This window comes from Miniopterus natalensis, chromosome 1 (genome assembly GCF_054644295.1).
Source record: "Miniopterus natalensis isolate mMinNat1 chromosome 1, mMinNat1.hap1, whole genome shotgun sequence".
In the NCBI taxonomy this organism is placed as follows: domain Eukaryota; kingdom Metazoa; phylum Chordata; class Mammalia; order Chiroptera; family Miniopteridae; genus Miniopterus; species Miniopterus natalensis.
This window is the reverse complement of record NC_142081.1, coordinates 101,361,885-101,377,901: the sequence shown is the minus strand read 5'-3', so window position 1 is coordinate 101,377,901 and position 16,017 is coordinate 101,361,885. Positions and strand designations below refer to the sequence as shown.

The following is a 16,017-nucleotide window of genomic DNA, read 5'->3' as shown; positions in this document are numbered from 1 at the left end:
TCAACTAAACAGGAGGAAACACATGACCCACACAACTGGAGCATTTGGATCAGGTGACAGAAAGACTGTGCCACTGGCCTCACAGAAACTTACTTTGTGAGGCCACTCTGACAACATTGGGAAACATAACAAATCTACCTAATACATAGAAACAAACACAGAGAGGCAGCGAAAAAGGGGAGACAAATAAACATGTCCCAGATGGAAAAGGAAAAGAAATCTCTAGAAAAAGAACTAAATGAAATGGAGGCAAGCAACCAGATACAGAGTTCAAAACAATGGTTATAAGGATGGTCAAGAAACTTAGAAAAAAACTTCAACAAAGAGATAGATATTAACCACTAAAGAAGACACTAAAACCACAAAAAAGAACCAGGCAGAATGGCGAATACAATAAAAGAAATAAAAATTACACTAGAAGGAATCAACAGCAGAATAGATGAAACAGAGAACTGAATCTGCAATTTGAAAGACATGGGAGAAAAAGAACACCCAATGAAAGCAGAAAAAAATAGAGAATTTTAAAAATGAGAAAAATAAGTATAGATTAAGGGACCTCTGGGACAACATCAAGCATAACAACATCCACATCATAGGGGTTCAGAAGGAGAAGAGGAAGAGCAAGGAATGGAGAACCTATTTGAAGAAATAACGACTGAAAACTTCCCTTACCAGGTGAAAAAAAAGACACACAAGTCCAGAAAGCACTAAAAGTCCCAAATAAGATGAACCCAAAGAGGCCCACACCAAGACACATCATAATTAAAATGGCAAAGGTTACAGGCAAAGAGAGAATCTTAAAAGTAGAAAGAGAAGGACAATTACCTACAAGGAAGCTCCCATAAGTCTGTCAGCTGATTTCTCAGGAAAAACTTTTCAGGCCAGAAGGGACTTGCATGAAATATTCGAAGTGATGAGAAGCAAGGATGTACAATTAAGACTATTCTACTCAGCAGGGCTATCATTTAAAATTGAAGGCGAGATAAAGCGCTTCCTGACAAGAAAAGCTAAAGGAGTACACAGTCATCAAATATTAAAAGAAATGTTAAAGGGACTTCTTTAAAAATAAGGAAAAAAAAGAAACATAAATATGAATAATAAAATGTCAACAACTACATACCTATCAATGATCACTTTAAATGTAAATGGTTAAATCCTCCAATAAATAACATAAAACAGTCAAACAGATAAGAAAAAAAGACCCAGATAAGTGCTGTCTACAAGAAAACCCACTTCAAATTGAAAGATATACACAGATTGAAAGTAAAAGGATGGAAAAAGATTTCATGCAAATAGAAACAAAAAAGTTGGAGTAGCAATACGTACATAAGAAAAAAATAAACTTTAAAACAAAGGCTATAAAAGAGAAAAAGAAGGACATTACATAATAATAAATGAATCAATCCAACAAGAAGATAAACCCTTGTAAAAATTTATGCATACAACACAGAAGCACCTAAATATATAAATATATATATTAATGGACATAAAGGGAGAGATTGACAGTAATAGTCATAATAAGGGACTTTAACATCCCATTGACATCAATGTATAATCTTACAGAAGAAAAATATCAACAAGGGAACAGCTGCCTTAAATGACACATTAGACCAGATGGATTTAATTGATATTTTTAGAGCATTACACCCCAAAGCACCAGAATATACATTCTTTTTAAGTGCACATGGAACATTTTCCAGGATATACCAAAAATTACGCCACAAAATAATCTCAATACTTTTTTTATTTTATTATTTTTTTAGAGAGAGAAAGGAAAGGGAGAGAGAGAGAGAGAAACATCAATATGAGAGCAAAACATTGATCAGCTCCTCCTGTATGCCACCCATGGACAAGTCACAATAAATTTAAGAAGATTGAAATAATATCAAGCATTTTCTCCAACCGTAATGGTATGAAACTAAAAATCAATTAAAAGAAAAAACTGAAAAACACACGAACACATGGAGACTAAATAACACGTTACTGAACAATTACTAAGTTAACAATTAGATCAAAGAAGATATCAAAAGAAACCTTGAGACAACTGAAAATAAAAAATACAACAACCCAAAATCTATGGGACACAGTGAAAACAGTCCTAAGAGGGAAATTCATAGCAATATAGGTCTACCTCAAGTAACAAGAATAATGTCAAATAAACAATCTAAACTTACACCTAAAGAAACCAGAAGAACAACAGCAAACAATGACCAAAGTGAACAGAAGGAAGAAAAAAACAACACAAAAGATCAATGCAACCAAGAGCTGGTTCTTTGAAAAGATAAACAAGATTGATAAACCTTTAACCAGACTCATCAAGGAAAAAAAGAGAACACAAATAAAATCAGAAATGAGAAGTTAAACTGACACCACAGAAATATAAAGGATTATAAGAAAATACTATGAACAATTATATGCCAACAAACTGGACAGTTTGGAAGAAATAGATAAATTCCTAAAATCATACAATCTTCCAAGACTGAATCAAGAAGCAGTAAATATGAAAAGACGGATTACAATCAACAAATTCAAATCAATAATCAAAAAAATCCCAACAAACCAAAGCCCCTGAATGGCTTCACATTTGAATTTACCAAACATTCAAAGAATTAACATCTACCCTTCTCAAACTATTCCAAAAAGTTCAAGAGAAGGAAAGGCTCCCAAGCTCATCTTATGAGGCCAGAATTATCCTGATTCTAACACCAAAGACATTACAAACAAAATTATAAGCCAATTTCCATGATTAACATAGATGCAAAAATCCTCGATAATATATTAGCAAATCAAATCTAGCAACACATGAAAAAGATCATACACCATGATCAAGTGGGATTTATTTCTGGGATGTAAGGTTGGTTTAGTATCTGCAAATCAATTAATGTGATATACTGCATAATATGAAGGATAAACATCACATGATCATATCAATAGATGCAGAAAAAGAATTTGACAAAATCTAGCACACATTTATGGTAAAAACTCTCAGCAAAGTGGGAAGAGAGGAAACATACCTCAACATAATAAAGACCATATATGACAAACCCACAGCTAACATACTCAATGGGGAAAAGCTGAAAGTGTTTTCCTTAAGATAAGGAACAAGAGAGAGATGTCCACTTTCACCACTTTTATTCAGCATAGTATTAGAAGTCCTAGTCACAGCAATCAGACAAGAAAAAGAAATAAAAGGCACCCAAATTGGAAAGAAGGAAGTAAAACTGTCATTATCTGCACATGACATGATACTATATAGAGAAAACCCTAAAGATTCCACCAAAAAGCTACTACAACTGAGGAATGATTCAGTAAAGTAGCAAGATACAAAATAAATATTCAAAAATTGGTTGTATTATTATTCACCAATAATGAACTATCAGAAAGAGAACTTAAGAAAACAATCCCATTTACAATTGCGTCAAAAAAATAAAGGAATGAAGTTAACCAAGAAGGTAAAAGGCCTGTACTCAAAAAGTTATAAGAAACTGAAGAAAATACAAATAAATGAAAGGAAGAATTAGCATAATTAAAATGTCCATACTATCTAAAACAATCTACAGGTTCAATGCAAACCCTATCAAAACACTAATGACATGTTTCACAGAACTGCAACAAATAATCTAAAAACTTATATGGAACCACAAAGGAACCCAAATAGCCACAGCAATCTTGAGGAAGAAGAACAAATTATACTACAAGACTACAGTAATCAAATCAGCATGGTACTGCCATAAAAATAGACACATAAACCAATGGAACAGATAGAGAGGCCAGAAATAAACCCATGCCTATATGGTCAATTAATATATGACAAAGGAGGGAAGAGCACACAATGGGGTAAAGACAGTCTATTCAATAAATGGGGTTAGGAAAATTGGACATATAGATGCAAAAAAAAATAAAAGTAGATCACCTTCTTACACCAGGTACAAGAACAAACTCAAAATGGATTAAACACTTAAATGTAAGACTAAAAACCATAAAAATCCTAGAAAAAAATATGGGCAGTAATAAAATCTCTGATATTTCTCTTAGCAATACTTTTTCTAATGTATCTCCCTAGCCAAGGGAAACAAAAGGAAAAATAAAGAAATGGGACTACATCAAACTGAAAACGTTTTGCATAGTAAAGGGAACCATCAAAGAAATGAAAAGACAAGAAAATGAATGGAAGATGTTCACCAATGATACATCAGATAAGGGGTTAATATCAAAAATTGATAAAGAACTCATACTGAATTGTATGAATTACAATCGTATGAATTACAGTTGTATGAATTGTTGAATTACACCAAAAAAACACTCTATTTAAAAAACGGACAGAGGACCTGAATAGACAATTCTCCAAAAAGAACATACAGATAGCCAATAGACATATGAAAAGATGCTCAACATCACTAATCAGCAGAGAAATACAAATTAAAGCCACAATGAGATATCACCTCACACCTGTCAGAATGGCTATCATCAATAATTCAACAAACAAGTGTTGGCGAGGATGTGGAGAAAAGGGAACCCATGTGTACTCTTGGTGAGAATGCAGACTGGTGCAGCCACTACGGAAAAGAGTATGCAGATTCCTCAAAATTTAAAAATAGAACTACCTTATGACCCAGCGATTCCACTTCTAGTTATATGTCCAAAGATATCCAAAACACTAATTTGAAGAGATATATGCACCCCGATGTTCACTGCAGCATTATTTACAATAGTGAAGATATGGAAGCAACCCAAGTGCCATCAGCAGATGAGTGGATAACGAAGATGTAATACACATGTACAATGAAATATAACTGGGCTATAAAAAAGAATGAAATCTTACAATATGTGACAAACATGGATAAAACTAGAAAGTATTGTGCTAAGTGAAATAAGCCAGACAGAGAAAGAAAAATACCAAATGATTTCACTTACATGTGCACTACAAAGAACAAAATAAACGAACAAAATAGAAGCAGAGTCATAGATGCAGAGAACAAACTGACGTTTCCAGAGAGGAAGGGGGTTGGGAGGCTCAGTGAAAATGGTGAAAGGATTAAGAAGTACAAATTGGTAGTTACAAAATAGTCACGGGATATAAAGTACAGCATAAGGAATATAGTCAATAATATTGTAATACCTATGTATGGTGCTAGGTAGGTACTTGAATTATCAGGGAGATCACTTTGTAAATTATATAACTGTATAACTACTGTGCCATATACCTGAAACAAATATAAATTTTTTAAAAAATTATTTTTAAGTTCATTGAAGCTGTATTCCCCAATAAAAATATTCACGCCGAATAAGTCACCCTCTTCAGTGACCCCAGTGATGAATCACATTTATAAAATATATATTATGGCCTTGCAAAATGAATCTATGCAGTTAAAAGTCAGGAGAGTGGTCACCCTTGGTGCATAGAGTGTGGGTAGTGACAGGAAGAAAGTGTGAGGAGGCTTCTGGATACTGATAATGCTGTTTCTTGATCTGGTATGTCCAATATGTGAAAATTCTTCAATTTATACACTTGATCATATGTACTTTTTAATATTTCAATAAAAAGTTTTTTTAAAAAAAAAGTCTGCAGAAACTAAACATTAACTGATCCAACCAAAGATGAACATATGATCTGAGCCTTATTAACATTCTATTCTTCACCAAACAATATGTTCTACTTAATCCACCTGAGATAATTCTGGAAATACCACTATTCACTGATATGATGGTTTATTATTATTGCCATCATCATCATTGCAAATTTACAGACAAATATATAAAGTCTTTAAATGGTAAGCATGAACAATGAAGGCTGAGAAGAAACTGGAACTAAATGTCAGTTATAGCTAGTCAATTTCAATGACCTCACTTAACCTTTACAGCTCTGGAAAAAGGTACAATTACTCCAATTTTGTCAAAAGGTAACAAGGTTGGAAATTTTAAATAAAAAACTGCCCAAGGTCAATCTATTTAAACTATAAAGAAAAGAATGATGACACAAATTCAAGTCTGACTCTAAACCCTTGAATACTACCCATTATGAGTTATATGAAATAATTTTAAGCTTTCTATACCTCAAAATATTTATATCTATTTTTCAGAGCCTCAATAGTTCTTAAACTTTCTTCATGTTGTTTTTCTTTAGCCACCAAAAGGGACTTCAGCTTTTCTTTCTGAAATGGAAAGGAATAAATACACAACAAAATCATACTGTTCTTAAAACTGGGTTAAAAATGTGTTTTAGGAAACACATTTAAATTTTAACAGAGTTAAAAGTACACTGAGGACTGCAGTTAAGGAATTCTCTAGCCTGGTGGACTTTTAATTATTAGTATATAAATATACTAATAAAATATATAATATATACAAACAATATAAAAAATTCAAATTTGTCATAAATATTATTTTCAGATATTTTCTTTAAAATGTTTAGAATTTTACATCTTTTCATGAAAAGCTTCATAGAAAGTGAGATATTCAGGGGCAATAACAACAAAATATCAACGATAATCCATGCCACTATATTCAAAACACACTTTTATGGTCACATGTAGGTTTTGTTAAGCAATAAGCAGAAATAGAATCCTGGTCTTCATCTCAATTCAGGACTTAAACCTCCACTGCAGTATCATCTTAAATTTATATAACATTGCACAGTTTTAAAGTAGAATTTATCTTCTTACCTCACTTTCCAGATCATCAGCAACCATTACTTCCTAAATTTAAAAAAAAGAAGAAATATATTTTCATTTTTGAAAGTTTATTTGAAAAGACTTGAGCTTGGCAAATATCTTTTTTTAAAATTTATCTTTATTGTTGAAAATATTACAGATGTCCCCATTTTCCCCCATTGACCCCTTCTTACCCACCCCCAACCCCCACTCATGGCCTTCACCACACTACTGTCTGTGTCCATGGTTATGTATATATGCATATAAATTCTTTGGTTAATCCCTCCCTACGCCGCCACCCATCCCTAACCCTAACCCTAACCCTAACCCTAACCCTAACCCTAACCCTAACCCTAACCCTAACCCTAACCCCAACCCCAACCCCAACCCCAACCCCAACCCCAACCCTAACCCTAACCCATCCCCACCTTCCCTCAGAGATTTGTCAGTCTGTTCCGTGCTTCAATGTCACCAAATCTATTTTGTTCATCAGTTTATTATGTTCTTTAGATTCCACATATAAGTGAGATCATGTGATATTTGTCTTTCTCTGCCTGGCTTATTTTGCTTAGCATGATATTCTCTAGTTCAATCCATGCTGTCCCAAAGGATACAAGCAAATAGCTTTTAAAAAGACTGGCACGTGCCTTTAAGAGTGGGAATAAAGATGCCCCCCTACTGTCTGCTGAGTTGTCCAATTCATTCTTCTCACTCCCCAAGTTCAGAAGCACCTTTGATTATTCTGAGAACTCATCAATTATCAACTCCTACTTGCTCTTCCTTCTCACATTTTCTGTCTACTCCTTCCTCTCCAATCCAACAGCCCCAAGTATAGTTCAGTCCTTCGTTACTACTACATACCAACAGTATTCTCTGTTCTTACATCAAACATTATAAGTTTCATGTAAAGGTCCCAGTAAGAGAGAACTTTCCTCAAGGACAATGACATGATTTTAGCTCCTTTGGCACCTACCACCCTTACTTGATTTGAGAGGGGATTGATAACAATTTATTATCAATGGTGATTACTGATAGCAAGATAGTTTTGGATTTTTTTTATTATGCAGATTATTTACCTCATTTAGCTGTAGTTGTAAACCATTGACTTTATCCAATAATATTCTCTGTTCTTGCTGAATTTTTCTTAACCTTTCTTTCAAATCTCCATTTTCAATCTGCAGATCCTTAAATAGTAAAGATAACAGGTGCTAGACCAACCTTAAAAGGGCAATTCTTATGGAATAAATTTTTAAAAGCAGTTTGCTACCTTTTACTAATGTATATGTATATAAAAGAGCTTTAACTACAAAAATTCAATAATTTCAATGATATTCAAATGAGTTTTTTAAATCCATAGATCAGAAATAATATAGAAAATTACAGTCCTGTGATATCCAATGAATATAAGTATACACAAGAGAGCAAACCATCATGATGCTAATAAAAAGTAAAAGTATTATCTGGAAATAGGAAATAGCAAACGAATATGCCATTTTAACTTTTGTTTAACACCTCTCATGTTTACAAGACTATTCTGATGTTTTTGTTAAACTAATCATCATTTTAGTGCTCTGCAAAAAAAATATTTATAGTTCCACTTCCTTAACACTACATAGTAAACTATAAAACCCAAATAAAATATTTTTGTTTTAGCAAATGGAAAACACCTATTCAACTTATATTCTAATGGTATTTCAGTCCCAAATAAATCATTTAATTATGAGATTTTCTTCCAACATAATATACATAATAATTATTTTTTGAACACTTTGACAAACATAAAAGGTAAATAGTGCTGTGTGGTTAACAAAATTGTTTTTCTTAATCATAATAAAAATACTTTCAGAAGAAATTCAGATTTTATTTTATTTACATTAACAATCATTTTATCACTATAATTACCTAAAATGAATAGCAAGTCATGATTTACTACCCAAAACAGATATATTTAAATGAACAAGAAGTTATGTAAATTTGTTAAAAATTATTTGCTTCCTATTCTATCTTAAAACAATACTCTCTGTGAGATAATACTGACACAAACATTCAAATCAAAAGTTGTCTTTCAGAAGGGACTGGATAAGAAAACAGACTCACAAAATATGACAAACCACCTTTGCTCGCCCCCACTCATTTCCCCTCGTTTTTGTTCCGTCTCTTTTCCTCCCAACCCGCTAAAAAAACATTGGAATTCTCTGCAAAGGAAGACAGCATTTTTTTTCCTTTTTACCTGAATGCTTTGGTGCTCCCTCTGATTCGACTTCATATTTACTTCGTCTAGCATGTGTGTCAAATTTCGCTTCAGTGAAACAAAAGAGAACACAGGTTAGCATGTATGAGAATACAGAAGCATATATTTTCCTCAATAGGCAAAAAACCCAATTAGTGATTTTCAGTTTATCCAAAATTAAATTTTGGTGTACATAACACAAGGTAGCACTGTTTCCATTTAAAACTTCAAATGGAAAGCATCTTTAAGGATATTGGTTTTAAATAAATCAAACATAATTTTCTTTAAAATACTGAAAAATAACACAACTTAAAATCCTTATTTTTAAGGATTTATTTTAACCAAAGTCACCAAACTGTGAAAGAGAGAATTTGTACTAGACAGAAAACTCAAGTTGTGCCATAAAGCATCATCAACCATTCCCAAAGGAAGAATTTAGTCTTTAAAACAGGAGGAGGAGACACATAATGTTGAAAGAAAATATAAAAATTGTTTCTCTCTTTGTGCACTGATGAAATAAACTACCAAACAGGCGTGGCAAGTATGAGCCAGACAATCCTCTGGCCAGAGTTACATGAAAGACCTCTAGTGAGGTGGCTGGGTATGTGCTGTCTGCCCTTACTCTTTGAAACCTTATTGCCGCTTAGAGGTCTGCTTTAATAAAAATATAGTTATTAAACAGGAGAACAAACAACCTCCTTTTTTATCCAAATTTTAAATCTATACAATTTAGAAAGCCATTTCTTTCCTCCTATTTGAGAGCTTAAAAAAAAAAAAAAGCTAGTGCTTTAATTCTACAAGATAATATTTTATGTTTTATATTTGTTGAGTTTTGTTTAACCAACTGTTTGAACAACCATTCTAACAAGTCTGGACTTAGAATTACATGGACAAGTTCCCATTAAACAGATTCTGTATCTACAATTTGGCCCAAACTACATTTCTAGCCTCTGTCTTTCTACCAAAGGACTTCTTCAGGCGGAATCTGATCAGTCTCATACCACTTTCATCCTGCGCCTTCCCATCAAGAGGGTCCTTCATAACCTGGCACCTGGCTACCTGCCCCGCTGCTTTGCCTGCTCCATGAAGTGCACGTTACTCAGTCACTCTGGCCTTGTTAAACAGGAGCCCTCATCAGGGGCCTGGCACTTGCCCTTTCCTCTCTCAGTGAGGCATCTCCCAGAGCCCTATGGCTCCCTCCTTCAGATCTCTGTTCAAATGTCACTTCCTGGGAGAGGCCTTTGCTGACCACACAATCTAAAATCATTCTCCACCCTCTCCCTCCTTCATCTGCTAATCCTGTTCCACAGTTCTTCAGAGCATTTGCTATGACCCTAAATACCCTCTCCCAGTCATCACTCTCACTAGGCTGGGAGTTAGTTCCATGAGCCAGAAACTTTGAGCACTATGATCTCCCCAGCACTTAGAACAGTAATTAGCATATAACAGGTGCTCTACAGATATGTGTTAAACAAACTAAGTTTTATTTTTTAAACTATACTGTAGTCTTTTGATAGCAGGGATTATATGGCCCTTAGTACTGGAAAATACCCTATTTACAGAATATATTTTTAATGTATTCAATAAAAATGGAAACAAATGAGTTTTATAGTTCCTAGCAGAATATTAACTCCATGTATTATTTTAGATAACACTAAGCATAATGACATTCCCATAATAACATTCAATAGCTCTTTAAATATCTATATATTTCAGAAATCATTTTTCTCTGATTCTATGTGAGATGGCTGGTACCAGACACAACAATGCACACTTTATTTCACTCTACCCCCACTTAGATTATCTGAGGAATGAGAGAGGTTGACACAGTTGCTCCAAATGGAAAAGAAAAGTGACAGCAGACATGACCCATGCATGAATGTATTACTTAATTCTGATGGATTAAAACAGAAAACATGCTTTAATATAGCTTTCAGATTCAGGGGAGAGGTAGAGAAATGATGCAGAACGATGATCAGAATTGCTCAGAAAGTACCTGATTACTTTCTCTTCAGGGTTTGGAAGTGCTCAGGTTCCTCTCACTAGAGAAAAGCTGAAAGCCTGGAAGGAAACAGCCAGCAGAAGAGGAAAGCTGCCTACACTAGCTTTTGAGCAAGCTGGATAGAGTGCCGTAAACCAATCCCACTTTACCTCGAAGAGATCAGGGCAAAATGATGAGGCATTTACTGAGACTAGGTCACAAAACCAGGGTTAAATAATGACTTGATAATAAAATAAGTGCAAGGTATGAATTATTTCATGTCTTGTGTGTTTTTTTTAAGAAAAGTCTTCATTAAATTAAATACACACAGAGAGAAAAAAGGAATCAAAATGTTAACAGTGGTATTAAAATCACAATATATAATCAATTTTGAGTTCTGTTTTCTTCTTATTACGCTGGAAGAATTTTCCCGTAACAGTAATATTTGATCTGTTATAAGAGAGAACAGGAAAAACCATCTATGATCTGCCAGGCTAAAATTCATCATTTAAGAGTCTCAACAAGGTGCAGTATCTCATACTTGAAAGGGCTGGATGTTCAAGGTCAGCAATCAGGAGGCTATTTATTTCCCACTGGATGCATTCATTATAATTAAAATCCATTGTCTCAAGCTGAGTAATAGTATTTAGATAAAGCCTCCAGATCTTAATACCTACGTTCTACATGGGCATGAATAACTGAGCAGAGAGAAGCACGCATTTAAACTCAAAACAGTTATGTATAATCATTAACCACTTTTACTAAGCACTTTATTTAAACTGCATAATATATATAATTTTTTAGATTAAAATTAAGATCTACCTGTTGTAATGATGGTCCTTTCTTCCAAAGTTCTCTCCCTGAAGATTTAGAGAGATGAGGAAGAGAAACAGTGAAACAGCAAGTTAACTTGGGCAGATATGAATTCCCTAACTATACAACTGAGTCAATATGAAAACACAAAATTCTAAAGTTTCCTCTAATGCTTAATACTTTACAGTTCAAATAATAGTGAAATATCATTTTTGCATCTCAAATTGGTGAAGTTTTTTTGTTGTTGTTATGACAACATCCAGGTAGATAATATTCAATGCTAGGAAGGGGAGACAGGTGAAAAATGCAATATTTAAAACACTCTGAAATTGAAAGGCAATTTGTCAATATATATTAAAAGCTTAAAGAAATGTGGATACTCTGAAACCCCATGATTCAATTTATAGGAATTGATCCTAACGTATAATAAAAGTATGCTGAAATAGTTATGCATAAGGACAGTCACTTAATTGTCATTTATGTTAGTAAAAAATATAAACAACTTTAATGACACCTATAGAAAATTGCTTAATTAAATTAAACTTAAATAGATGGAATTTTATGCATCAGTAAAAATCATACCATAGAAAAAATATTTACTTATGAGGGAAAACACTACAAAATATATTAAGCAAAAAGTAATCTGCAGCTCACTCCAGGCGACCTTGATTTCATGCACATAGGCAGAAGAGTGGAAGGACAGGACTCAAAATGTTAATAAAGGCCCTCAGTAGTAGGATGAGTAACTAATTTTATTTGTTGTACTTATCTGTATTTTCTAATTTCTCTTTAATGAACATAGAAAAATACTTGGCACCAGTATTTGATAAATATTGGTTGAATATTTTATATACAGGTCTGAATGATTCTTTAAAACTGTTAAGTATAAAGTTAAGAGCTTTACCCCCCCATCAAAAAATATATATTGCTAAAACAATTGATTTGACTCTTTCTACTCAGTTCATAAATTACTCCATAGTATCGTAGGGTTTATTGATAAACTAAAAAACATTTGCAACAGACACTGTCTCAGTACTGAATATTTTGCTTCTTACACACTGTAATTCTACCATCTAAATCTTTAAAAGCTGCTCCTTATCATCCTGGACTTTACTAGATACAGAAAACTTCTGGTACCTTTGTTGGTATTTTCTGATGCAGTCTTCAATAAGGTTAGAATGTCCAGATTGTCACCAATTCTTGCATAGTAAGAACTATCATGGCCAAGGGCATCCAACAAGCTTATATCAGCACCATTTTTAATTAAGACTTCTACAGCATCTTTGCAACCATACTCGCAACCTAGCATGAGAGCAGTTCTAAAAGGGAAGACGAAAGAATGAAAGACCTTGAGAGAGATCCAAAAAAATACTTCAGAAATCTTCTTCCAGAGCCCCTGTTTTTAAAGGACAAAGATTATTTTAAAAAGTCATACTTGCCCTAGCTGGTCTGGCTCAGCGGTTAGAACATCAGCCTATGGACTGAGGGTCCCAGGTTCGACTCTGGCCAACGGCACGTACCTCAGTTTCAGGCTCGATCCCGGGCCCCAGTAGGGTACAGGCAGGAAGCAACCAATCAATGTGTCTCTCCCACATCGATGTTTCTCTCTCCCTTCTACTCTCTTTGAAAAGCAATGGTAAAAATATACTCGGGTGAGGATTAAAAAAAAAAGTCACACTTATTACAGATTCAAATTTCACTCTATGTTTTAATCTTATATTTTAACTTCACTGCATTTATAAAAACATTTGCTTTGTTTTTAGTTTTCAGAGCTAAAATCTTTCTTTACTTTATATACATTTGTTACTTACTTCTTCTACCAAACTAACTCCCTTTATTCCTGTCCTACAAGTAAATTACCACAGAAATCTTTCACAACTGATACCGTAACCCACCTGCTCTAAACCTAAAACAACAAACCCAAACTATTCAAGTCCCTTTATGAACTGAACCACAACATGCAAACCTCCCCAATGAATCTCTTCTATTCCAAACAACAAGAACCAAATGCCTGTTCCTGATTTCTTTTTTTAGAAGAGCCCTGCTTTTCCTACCTGGAGACCTTCACACCTTCACACCTAATTTTAAAACTTACCTCTTCAAATAAACCTTCCTCAATTAATCCCATTAACATGGACCACTGGTTTATTCTGCCATGACAGACTCATCAGCACTAAACACTTAACAGTCTATGAGCAAATAGTAATAATGCAACAAAACAATTAAATCATCACACAAATTTAGAAGGATCCTAGTAATTATTTTGCCCAATTGTCTATTTTTATTGCTGAGGAAACCAATACCTAATGAAATGAAATGACTTATCCTATATCTAACTAATTGTCTTCAATTGTGAATATTGTATTTCATAAGGAAACTGATTCTTTACTCTGCTTTTTATGTTCTATTTCTCTTTTATACTCTCCAAGAGTTACTGGTATACAATTTTATAAAAAACAGGCATTAACAAAGTTTTTGCTATTGGGGAAAAATGCTATAGGACAGGGAATAAAAAGAAACTTAAAAATAGTGTCAGAACCTAAGATTTTTATTTATAAAATCATCTGCTATCTACTCTATACAACACACATTGCTCTACCTCGCTGATTTGTGTGTGTGTGTGTGTGTGTGTGTAATTCCAATTAAAAAAACACAAGACAAATATGCTTGGAAAAATATAAGAGCAATAAAAAAACAAGGCATTATATATGGATCAACCAGATCATCCCTCTCCAATACTAAAATTTATTTTTAAATCAAATTTTCTTAGTCATGCTTGGAGTCAGATTATAGTACCTGCAAAACCAAAGTAATACAAAAAGTCACTTTCTTAATAATCACATCAATGATTTAACTGCTTAAGAATTTCTTCCTTTGAGATGCCTAAACAATAAAAACAACTAGAGCTAAAAAAATCTGACATCTAAAGCCTTTATACTGCTCCACTTCCAATGAACTACAAACAACAGGATACATGTTTAGAAAAATAAAATTAAGTAAAAAGAAACCAACAACTTCACTCATAATCATCTATAAAATCCCCAAAACTCATTATAAATTACTTTAATGCTTCAACTAGTGGAGGGGTTGTTTTTCAGATACTTTGTTGTCTGAAACTTTATGACCATAAACACCAGATTTATAATATAGTAAGCAACATGATACACTAGACCTAGAAAAGGGGAAAGGGAGAATCACAGACTGAAATTATAAGTGCACACCAACTAAAATAGCATCAAATACAGAAGCAAAAATAAACTAGAGGAATCTTGGGATAGAGAATGAACTCAGTGTCAGAGAAAGAGGTGGCATTGTGCCTGGGCAGAGTAAGGAAACAAAATACCTTGAGAAAATTGGTACTAAACAAGTCAAGCTCCAGGACACCCAGGAACCAAAAGACCCACTAACAAAGTGGACTGTAGATATAATTTTTACTCTCAAAAGATTCACAAATGAAGAATTGGACGGTAGATCTAATTTTTTATTCCTCTCCCTTGTACCTTATTCGAGCCCATTTCATTAAACATTTTCATAAAGCTTAAAATAACTGGGGTCCTCTTTCTTCAATTCATTGACTGAAACATAGGCCCTAGTCATTGCTTGTATTCTGCATCTACCCGTCATCTTCTCCTATGTGCTCTCCATCCTTCTTCAGCAGACTTTGAAGAAAAATAAGACGTGATACTAATTCCAAGGAAGGGCTCAACCAAAAGGCCATCATAGCAGCAGAGTTTCAGAATCACTGTGCATGCAGCTGGTGTATGGAGAGCTGTGATTAAAAAAAAAAAAAAAAATTACCTGTTTTGTTTGTCTCTGGAATTAATATCCGCTCCTCTATCTATCAGCAGTTGACATATTGTTGGCCTACACATCTGAGTAGCCAGAACAAGTGGTGTCCGCCCATCCTAAACAACAAAAAAAATAAAACAGTATTAAGACAACAAATCACCCAAAACATAAAAGTCAAAACACATGAGTTGAAACGAGAATAAACATAAATTGACTTACTACATCTTTGGCATTCACTGAGGCCCCATGGTCGCAAAGCAGCTGTATGCTAGAAGGACAGTCTGCCATAGCTTTGAGGAACAAAGGAAAATGACAAATGGTGAACAGCTGTTGGTAAGACATGTGGTGTTTTGCTAGGCCCATATAAGGGATAAATTCTTCACTTTCTAAACTACCAAGCTTCACATCATTCACTCTCAGTTTAGCATTATAAGCATCAATTTTCTGTCTGAAAATAAATTAGACAAAATCATTTTATAAATTTTATATAATTTATTATGACCAACCATTATTATCACCTTTGCAAAAGACAAGAATATACTGCTCTTCTAAGG

The 16,017-nt window shown here is 33.7% G+C and overlaps 1 protein-coding gene across 3 annotated transcripts in view; it reads right to left on the bottom strand.

The window, feature by feature from the left end:
* Nucleotides 1-16,017, bottom strand: part of UACA (uveal autoantigen with coiled-coil domains and ankyrin repeats) — a 102,327-nt gene that overhangs the window by 19,694 nt on the left and 66,616 nt on the right. For 2 of the 3 annotated variants that reach the window (XM_087824736.1, XM_016201144.2), the window contains exons 6-13: nucleotides 15,683-15,753; nucleotides 15,473-15,579; nucleotides 12,812-12,993; nucleotides 11,684-11,721; nucleotides 8,881-8,949; nucleotides 7,727-7,834; nucleotides 6,663-6,695; nucleotides 6,054-6,152 (exon numbers count right to left, since the gene is read on the bottom strand). In XM_087824736.1, coding sequence (XP_087680862.1) covers nucleotides 6,054-6,152; nucleotides 6,663-6,695; nucleotides 7,727-7,834; nucleotides 8,881-8,949; nucleotides 11,684-11,721; nucleotides 12,812-12,993; nucleotides 15,473-15,579; nucleotides 15,683-15,753 — 707 coding nt within the window. The remainder of the gene's footprint in view (nucleotides 1-6,053; nucleotides 6,153-6,662; nucleotides 6,696-7,726; nucleotides 7,835-8,880; nucleotides 8,950-11,683; nucleotides 11,722-12,811; nucleotides 12,994-15,472; nucleotides 15,580-15,682; nucleotides 15,754-16,017) is intronic. The other variant, XM_087824729.1, reaches the window with a different exon arrangement.